Source organism: Otolemur garnettii, unplaced genomic scaffold, assembly GCF_000181295.1.
Source record: "Otolemur garnettii isolate 467f Iridium unplaced genomic scaffold, OtoGar3 scaffold00110, whole genome shotgun sequence".
NCBI lineage: Eukaryota > Metazoa > Chordata > Mammalia > Primates > Galagidae > Otolemur > Otolemur garnettii.
Genome location: NW_003852505.1, coordinates 3,068,512 through 3,078,560, shown reverse-complemented (window position 1 = coordinate 3,078,560; position 10,049 = coordinate 3,068,512). Strand labels below are relative to the sequence as shown.

Sequence of the window (10,049 nt, the reverse complement as noted above, 5' to 3'; positions counted from 1 at the left end):
GGCTGGATTTGAACCTGCCACCTCCGGCATATGGGGCTGGTGCCCTACTCCTTTGAGCCACAGGCGCTGCCCCACAATACTATTTTTTTAAATGCACTTTTTCTCCAAGGCAGCATGGGTCTCTAGCCATCAGTTGGTTTTGCTTCCTTTCAGGCTGAGTTAACCTCCTGTATTCTATTTAACTCGTGTTATTTCTGAATGGGGTCAATTTTCCAAACTACAACTTATGTATTAAACTTAATGCTAATAAGGAAAGCTCTATCTTGGAAAAAAGTACCAGTAGGCGTGTCTTATTAGAGGGCACAAGTCAAGGTAAATTACATGACTCACCATGAAACATCGGAAATGTAAATTAGAAGATTTCCCCCTTTTTCCACCCTCGGGCCCTTCACCTATATGACAATCCCTCTAGGATGAAACTGGTGCCCAAGGCCAGACCTAGCTGCCAGAGAGTTCCTGAGCCAGGTGAACTGTGTGTCTCTCCTTCCAGCCAAGGTGGCAGTAGTAACTTCAGTGCACAGCTCTGGCCATTTGCTCTGAGAATGAGGCCCAGAGCCTGCCCTGGATTCCTAGCTCTTGGCTGTGGGTTAGTGACCTCTTCCCTGCAAACATACACAGCTTCTTCCTCTGTGGTTAATAAGAAAAAAACAGGCACTAAACGATTCATGTGAATAGAAAACATATTCCACTTTAATAAACTTAAGAAGTCATCTGTGCTACATTTGGAAAGGTACGGGTAAGGCCTGGTGGTCTCAGGAACAGGTTGCCAAGGGCTGACACTACCTGCCCCACAAGACCCGTCAAAGACCGAGTCAGGCAAGCAGAGTTTTAGGCATTTCCTCTGCGTCGTTGGTTCACAGTAATTCTTCTAGAGAATATTTACTAATAAACCCAGCTTTTCCACCTACCCAGAAATGGCTACTGGAAGCTATAACTTTCCCTCTCTCAAGCAGGACCGCGCTCCCGGCTCCTAACTACTTAGTCGTATAGCAGCTTTGGGGTTAGATGCCAGACCAGATTGGTCTTTGGCGGGCTCTCTAGGTTAGGGGATGCCCTAGTCCCAAAGTCCTGGCAGGAGACCTGGGACAGGTACCTGAGTTGGGCCCCGACGTGGTCTGCTCCTTGCAGGCGCAAGCTGCATCTAAGGCGCCTCTCTTTGGGTGAAACCCGGGACAACCAAGGGCTGAGGCCACGCAGCAGAGTCGCGACCTCTGAGCTCTCCAGTCTCCGTTGCCCTCAACGGTCCTGGAAGAAAGGGAACAGCTGGCGGAAAAGGCCTTGAATATGCGACCCGCGATTGCCCGTGGCGTCCTTCTCCTCGGCTGCCGGCCCTGCTGCTCTTGTGTTTGTCTTCCCGGTCTTCGCGCCAGCCGCGCTCGGGATCCGTTTGAGCGTCCACGCAGCGGTGCCGCTGCAGTTGTTGTTGGCGTTCTTGCGCTTGCTGCGGCTCGCGGTTTCGGGGTCCTCGGCCCCTGACAGCTCCCGCAGACTCTGGGACGCGCCCGGCCGCAGGTAGCGGCAGGGTCGGTTGCCGCTGTGGTCTCGGCGCGTGGGGTCGGCACCCAGGGCGCCCACCAGCACCTTGATGACCATGTCGTGGCCCTGCAGAGCCGCTAGGTGGAGAGGCGTGAAGCCGCCGCTTCCCGAGACGCTCACGTCGAGCTGCAGCCCCCGGCGCTGGGCGAAATCATGCACCAAAATGAGCTCTTCGTGGCGCCCGTGCTTGGCCAGCCAGTGCAGCACTGTGTAGCCCGTGATTGGGTCGCTCCGCAGCAGGAGCCCGGGATCAGCCTCCAGCAGCTCCTGCAGCACATCAAAGCGGCCCTCGGCAGCCGCCAGAATCCACGCGTGCTCCCGCGGCTCCAGGCACAGTCCGCTGCCGCTGGATCCGCCTGGTCCGCTGGGTCCGCCCGGCCCGCCCGGGGACTGCTCCTCGCCGCGCTCCTCCAACAGCCATCTGGCAGGAGCCGCCCCCTGCAGCCCCAGCAACTCCCGCAGAGCTCCTCGCCGGCGCCCCGAAAGCATCAGTGCGCTTTGGGAGGGGGGCTCCCGGGAGGTGGCGGTGGCGGCGTTGCCCCGGTACCCGCCCAGGCTACCGATGTCCGCTCTCGAGGGGCGGGGCAGCGGGGCGCTCCTCAGGCTCAGCGCGGTTGGCGCGAGATAGGTCTTGGGTGCCGGGTTCGCGGTCCCTCGAAGCTGGGCCATGGTCTTGGAGCTGCCGCCGCCGCCGCGGTTCCGCTGTCTAGTGTTCGTTGCTTTCCTGGGCCCCACCGGGGAGGAACTGGCGCTGGAGTTGGGGAAGGAAGCGGCTTGAGCAATTGGGTTCGGAGGGAGGGAGCAAAGGAGAGGAGGAGGGAGGGAGGGAGCTAGGGGAGGGCCCCCGCGCGGGCGGTGGCGGGGGGCGTGGAGCGGTGGGAGCTCCAGGCCAAGTCCCTAGGGCAAGCCGCGCTCCAGCGCCCGGGGTACAGCGGCCACTGCAGCTTCCCCGGGTCGCGGGCAGCCCCGCCCCAAACGGCCAGGTGAGCCCGGCAGCCCCGCCTCCGGTACCGCCCCGACAGCCCAGGGGCGGTCACCGGGGCGGGCCGGGAGGCGGCCTGCTGCTCTGGAAGCCCCGGTTGTTCTCAGCATCTCAGCAGCTGCTGGGGTGAAGAGGCTCTAGTGCGCCCCCTCCTCGGCGTGCTGAGCTGGGCTCGCCGCCCGCGCCGCGAAGAGCGATCCCCGCGCGGGGCGCAGACTCCCCGCCCCCTTCCTTCGTCCTTCCTTATCTCTTCAGAAGTCTCCCTGCACTTTGTCCTGGAGCCGCCTTTGTCCTAGCATTCGCGAAGGCGGCTCTGCTGTCCCATGTGACTCTGGCTCGTCTACCCTGCTCTTTATGCCACCTTGACCCTCCCCTCTGCGCCTGGGGCTGCCCGGGATTCCTGCAGAGACCGGGGTCGGGGCAGAAGGTCTTCCAGGGCACCGAAAAGGGGTATTCCTTTTCTGTCCCGCGGCTACCAGTGCCTCTGTCCACCCTCTTCTCCCCTCCTCCTTAACTCTCCCAGGTTGGCTTGAAGAAACAGCTATGCATAAATCTGAACTTACTCTGAGGGAACCCCCTGCCCCTTCAGATTTGCATCCCTGTTCTCTCCCTGAAGAACCTGCTGTCTGCAAATTCAGAGCTTGAGGGCTTTTTTTTTTAAAAGGAGAGTATTTTGTCTTTTTAATTCCTAACACCAGCGTCCTTTTTGCTCTTTCCTTCCCTTAATAAATTGTAGTTCTTGCCTCCCCTCTCCCACCATGTCAAGAAGTTCAGTCAGGGGCGCCCATAGCACAGTGGTTATGGCCCCAGCCGCATACACCAAGACTGGCAGGTTGACAACTGCAACAAAAAATAGCCGGGTGTTGTGGTGGGAGCCTGTAGTCCAGCTTGGGAGGCTGAGACAGGAGAATCGCTTGACCCCAAGAGTTTGAGGTTGCTGTGAGCTATGACGCTATGGCACTCTACTGAGCGCGACATAGTGAGACTCTGTCTCAAAGAAGAAAAAACAAGTTCAGTCAGGGCTTGGCTCCCATAGCTCAGTAGTTAGGGCACCAACCACATACACTGGGGCTAGTGGGTTCTAACCCAGCCTGGGCCTGCTAAACAACAATGACAATTGCAACAACAACAACAAATAGCCAGGTGTTGTGGTGGGCAACTGTAGTCCCAGCTACTTGGGAAGCTGAGGCAAGAGAATCGCCTAAGCCCAGGAGTTGAGGTTGCTGTGAGCTGTGACACCAGAGCACTCTACCCAGGGCAACATAGTGAGACTCTGTATCAAAAAAAAAAAAAGTTCAGTCAATGGGCAAGATGGAGCCATAGAAGATTCTTGAGCTAGGGAGGGTCACAGTCATGATTAAGGTTGTGCTAGGATGATGATTCTGGGAGAGGCAGAGTAAGGAAACCAGGAGACTATTCCAGCAGTCTAGGCCAAGGGGAATGGGAGTTCAGGCCAAGCCAGCCCATTCCCCTGGGCCCACCTGTGGCACCAGTGTGAAACGTGTCAGAGGCTTTTCCTCCTTGGCTCTGACATATTGAAGAGGAGCCCTTGGCCAGGGTGATGGCTCATACCTGTAATCCTAGCACTCTGGGAGGCTGAGGCTGGTGGATTGATTGAGCTCAGGAGTTCGGGACTAGCCTGAGCAAGAGCGAGAGTCTGTCTCTACTACAAAAAATAGAAAAATTAGCCAGTCTTGGTGCCCCAAGCTTGTAGTCTCAGCTACTTGGGAGGCTGAGGTAAGAAGATTGCTTGAGCCTAGGAGTTTGAGGTAGCTGTGAGTCATGATGCCAGTCTAGTCTGGGGCAACAGAGTGAGACTCTGTCTAAATAAATAAATAAATACATATCTTGAGCTTTCCTTCATGACAGCTTATGCATTTGTAATTCATTTTCATACATTTGCTATGTTTCAGAGACTGTGTTAGATGCTTTATATGTTAGCACTTTTTTGTTGTTGTTGAGATAGTCTCACTCTGTCTCCCAGGCTAGAGTACCATGGCCTCAGCCTAGCTCACTGCAACCTCCAACTCCTGGGCTCAAGTGATCCTCCTGTCTCAGCCTCCCAAGGAGCTGAAATTATAGGTACTCAGCACACCTGGCTAATTTTTCTATTTTTAATAGAGATTGGAGAGGGGTCTTGCTCTTGCTCAAGCTGGTCTCTAACTCCTGAGCTTAAGTGATCCACCCAACCCCAGAGTGGTAGGGTTACAGGTGTTAGCGGCCACAATGGGCCTTATATATTAACTCTTTTAATCTTCCCAATGAATGACCTTTGGAGTTAAGTGTCATTACTATCCCCAGTTTGCCTAGAAATAGGTCACTTGCTCAAGGTCACTCAGCAGGAAGTGGCAGAGCAGGTCTGTGTGACACCATAGTCTTTGTTCTGGCACAGGACTAGCATTCAAGCCAGGCTTATCAACTGCAAATCACTCACACAAGCCCCAAATTCTAGCCAAGCAGGTGGACTTGTTATAACCTGAGCATATCTATAACTTTGATATGCTAGTTTTATATCTGTTACTTTGTTCTTGTTACTCCTCTACCTGGAGTTCCTATTCTCACAGCTTCTGTCCAGTAAAGTTCCCCTGTCAAGCTTGGCTTCAGTTGCCACCTTCTCTAGCAAGTCTCCTCTGATTGTCCCAGCCCAGAGCAATCCCTCTCCTACCTCAGCCCTCTGTTTCTACGACTCCTTTGGCACCCAGGATAGACTTTCTTTTGTTACATTTCTCTGTCCTTTATCTGACATGCCAGTTAAACTATATATTCTTGGACAACTATGTCACACTATCCTTATGCATCTACTAAGTACCTTGTTACTGTGTTCTGGTTTGGCAGCCTGGGAAAATGTGACTGTGTGGGTGTATGTTGGGTGGTGAGTGCATCCCTACTCCAGAATATATCTGCAAAAACAACTCACAGATTTGGTTAATTCATCAAAAAGAGAGAAAACAGTGATTAAGTGGTTTCCTCACTGAGCCACCGCTCAAAGCCACCTCCTTTCTTTCGCTGATTCCTCAGACCCAGACCCAGGCCCCAGGCTTTCAGGCTTTCATTTTCAAAATGAACCCTGACTGACAAGCAGCTACTTCCGCTGTCTGGAAACTCCCCTCTGCTGCCCCAAATCTCTAAACACCAAACCACACACATGCACACATAGTTCCAGAATATGCAAACAGCTGCAGCAAAATTTCTTTAAATGCCAGCATGGAGAATGCAAGACGGAAGAACGCTTGGACTATTAATTTTCCTCACCACTAAGCAGGCAATTCTCATTCATATAGGAATTAATAATATCTCTGGTTCCAGTTCAAAGACTGCAAAGGCAGCTGCCTGACCAGCACCACAAACTCGTGACACACGTGCCCTCGCTTAACTCTGTTGCCACAGACCAAAGCCATGGTGCCTCCCTAGCAACTCATTTCATCTTTACTTAGCAAGTGCCTTCTACCCTAGGTCACCAGCTACATATGCTGGTCCCCAAACCACAGCACCAGTCTTTATTTCAGTAGAAACAGTCTCTGGAATTTGATACCAGGGAGTAGGGTAGAGGAAGTGGAGAGCAGAAGGGATAATACAAACCACCTAAAACTAAAACACCAGTCATCTGAAACATCTGCTACCACTCCAAGGGAGTAGGGCAAACCCTCCTCAAGCCCTTGGAAACAATCTCCCCAAAAGTTGGATGTAGGATGAGTATTTGCATCGCAAATGGTAAAATCTAGTGTCTTTTCCAAATAGCAGCCTCTATGATATAGTTACAGGTTTATTTGCCTGTAAATGTACTAGATCTTGCACTACTGTAACTAGAAGAGATCTTAATGTTTCCTTGGTCTTTATTTTCCAGATGAGAAACTTAAAGTGTTAGGCGTACATTGAAAATCGATCTGGATGCAGAGAGAGCAGCTCAGAAATCTTACAGGAAAGTCAGTGGGGAATCCTAATTGATCTGCAAAAATTTAATTTACGTGCAACTTCTCAGGAACATGTACCTCCAGTGAAACCAAAGGTTCGTGTATTCTTTGTTCTCAGTAGAGTTTGCCAGTGGGGCTTATGGATTAAAAAAAAAAATCCATGGGTACAAAACAGGTAAGAGGAGGATGTATGGAACATGGGGAGTAAGGTCCATCAGACTTCCATAACCCTTGGCCATTGAGGGAATAGAACATCCCTGAGGTTCCAGATGTAGAATGTAAGTTTCCTTTCTTCCAAAGCCCTGTGCTGATATCATCAGTGGTTCTCAATGAGAGAGAAAGCTCCTTTCCTTCTGAGTGTGCGTGCAAGAAAGGATGTTTGAATGTGGTGTGTGTGTGTGTGTGTGTGTGTGTGTGTGTGTGTGTACTGTCTGTAGTTGCTGTTTTCCCCTTCCTAAGTTCAGGGCTTTATATGAATATATCTCATGTTCAATACCTTTTATTTAGACTATGGAAAAAGCCATGTTTAGTAAACTTTTTTTTCCTTTTCCTAGTACTTTGGAATTACTCTCTCCCACCCAGGGCTTCAGTAAAGCCCAATTAGAAAAAAATCACAATCTTATTTTGATAGGTAGGTAAGCTTGGAATAAGGAGCTAGGTAAGCTTGGAATATGCTTGGAATAGGAGGTGATAGGACCAAGTTGACACATATGTGAGCCACGAGGTTAGGGCTTCTCAAAATGACGGAGAAGTCGGGGTAGGCAGAGAGCAGGAAGAAATCTTTAGGTTTGAATGGAAGCTGGAAACATGCCTGAGACTCGAGCTGGAACGACTCAACTGGAGCCCAGCGGTCAAATATGGGCCCTGAAGTGTGACGAGAAAAAAAAAACTTTCCATTACACACTTTATTGATGCTGTGATTAAAAGAATGTCACGTCCCGGAAAAGACCTAAAGTATTACCATGTGGAGACACATGAGGGCGCTCTAGCCTAGGAGCGGTTGAGAAAACCAGAAAAGCCGCGCAGGTTTCAGCCTGCGGAGAAAGAGGCTTCTCTGGCCCTTTGCTGAGGTGAAATTCTACCCTGGAACAGGCTGCACACCTTTGGGGCCTTTAAGTAGCTGCAAGGAAGGAGGTATTAGCACCAGTGGCTGTGGTGAGAAGGCCCCGGTGTCATCTTGGAGAGAATGTGAACAATCCGGAGAGAGACGGAGGATGGTGAGCCGTACAAAGTGGTTCCTGACTTACGTTGGCGGCTGGGCACAGTGGCTCATGCCTGTAATCCTAGCGCTCTGGGAGGGCGAGGTGGGTGGATTGCTTGAGCTCACGAGTTCGAGACCAGCCTCAACAAAAAGCGAGACCCACTCCCCCCCACCCCGTCTCTACTAAAAATAGAAAAACTCAGGCAAAAGTTGAAGGTTGCTGTGAGCTGTGAAGCCACAGCACTTTACCCAGGGCGACTGCGGGAGCCTCTGTCTCAAAAAAGAAAGCAAGAAAATGTGGCATCTGTATGTAAAGCTTCGAACCATGATCTCTTATGGTTTTCAGAGTGCTTTAATATTTTTAATTATCTCTTTGACCCAGGCAGCAAGCCTGTGTGAGGTGTGTAGATAAGACAGGATTTATATCCAATCCACACACAAAGGTGACAGAGATTAAATGACCTACCTGCCAGAGTCACACAGTTTGAAACTGGCAGAGCAGATTCTGTGCTTATGCCTCTGTGTCATGCTGCCTTACTGTACATTTGGGTACAGTGGTCAAGGACAGTTCTCTTCAAATTGTGCGGTTAGTAAATGTTATCTTTGGTGCCTTCAGCCTTCCCTTTCTTTCTTTCTTTCTTTCTTTCTTTCTTTCTTTCTTTCTTTCTTTCTTTCTTTCTTTCTTTCTTTCTTTTTTTTCTTGAGACAGAGTCTCACTATGTCGCCCTCGTTAGAGTGCTATAGCGTCACAGCTCACAGCAACCTCAAACTCTTGGGTTTAAGCGATTCTCTTGCTTCAGCCTCCCTAGTAGCTGAGACTACAGGTGTCCACCACAACGCCTGGCTATTTTTTGTTGCAGTCGTCATTGTTATTTAGCTGGCCCAGGCCGGGTTCAAACCCACCAGCCTCGGTGTATGTGGCTGGCGCCATAACCACTGTGCTACGGGTGCGGAGCCAGCCTTCCATTTCTGACATCCAGACATCCTGTGCCCCAAATCATCCAATGTAGCACTGTCTAGTAATAATGGTAACAGCTACCTACTGCTCACTGAACACTTGGGTAACTGGCAGGCCTTGTGCCAAACATTAAATATGCACGATCATATGTGAATGGTCGTAGCAGCACTATTCACAATAGCCTAAAGACAGAAGCAATCCCAATGCCTATCAACAGATGAACACATAAACAAAATATACTATATCTGTATAATGGAATATTATATGGCCACAAAGAAAGAATGAAATACTTGCACATGCTACAACATGGATGAACCTGGAAAACATTATGCTAAGTGAAGGAAGCCAGATACAAAAGTCACTTCTGATTCCATTTGCGAAATGACCAGAAGCAGCAAAACCTTAGAGAAAGAAAGTAGTTTAGGGGCTATCAAGGCAAGGAGAATGGAGAGTGCTTGCTAATGGGTATAGGTTTCCTTGTAGGTATTGAAAATGTTCTGGAATTAGTGGTGATAGTTGCAAAACCTTGTGAATATACTAAAAACCACTAAAGCGTACACTTTAAAATGGTGAATTTCACCTATAGAGCATATTGCAAGTACAAGTTGGATCTATCAGGTGTAGAACACAAATGTCTTAATCCTGTAATTGGGTAAATGAGGTGAAGGCTATGTTGATCAGTAGGACATAAGCACTCCAATTTGTACAAATAATCAACACATTGAATCCCATAATGGCATATATGTATTCATGATCTATGTACAGATGACTTAATAAAAAAAGATTTCCCCCCCCCAAAATAAATAAAAATATATAAAATGGTGAATTATATGGTATGGGAATTACATCTCAATAAAGCTGTTGTCACAAAAGTAGGTTGTCTCCCTTAATCTTCACAACTCTAGGAGATTAAGGAGAAACTAAGGCCCAGTGGAGTTAATTGGCCAGGTTCACTCAGCAAGTTAAATGGCAGGGAACCTATCCAACTTGGCCTGATTCCAAGGTTCATGCTTTTAACCATCTACACTGCCTTTAATACATCTCTATCTATCTGTGTGATGCACGTATATATACATATAATATATACCCACATTGCCTTATATAGAGAGAGGATATTGTAAAAGCCAACACTCACTGAAAACTTATTATATGCCAAGCACCGTGCTAAGCACATTACATTCATGATGCTTAAAAACAGGTTAGGCACAGTGGCTCATGCTTTTAATCCCAGAACTTTGGGAGGCCGAGTTGGAAGGATTGCTTGAGCCCAGGAGTTTGAAATCAGCTCAGGTAACATGAAGAGATTTTTGTCTCTACAAAAAAACAAGCTGGTATGGTGGTCCACATCTGTAGTCCTAGCTACTGGCAAGGCTGAAGCAGGAAGATCCCTTGAGCCCAGGGGTTTGAGGTTACAAGTGCTATGATCACACCCCTGCACTCCAGCCTGGGTGACAGAGCAAG

The 10,049-nt window shown here is 49.5% G+C and overlaps 1 protein-coding gene across 1 annotated transcript; it reads right to left on the bottom strand.

The window, feature by feature from the left end:
* Nucleotides 1-1,166: 1,166 nt before the first annotated feature.
* Nucleotides 1,167-2,205, bottom strand: SOWAHD (sosondowah ankyrin repeat domain family member D). The gene has a single exon (XM_003797004.2). It carries the CDS (start codon nt 2,203-2,205, stop codon nt 1,237-1,239), a length of 969 nt encoding a protein of 322 aa, XP_003797052.1. The 3' UTR covers nt 1,167-1,236.
* Nucleotides 2,206-10,049: the final 7,844 nt, after the last annotated feature.

What these genes read in the sequence shown, in the direction of transcription:
- SOWAHD (XM_003797004.2), bottom strand. Translation starts at nt 2,205, where the DNA reads ATGGCCCAGCTTCGAGGGACCGCGAACCCGGCACCCAAGACCTATCTC.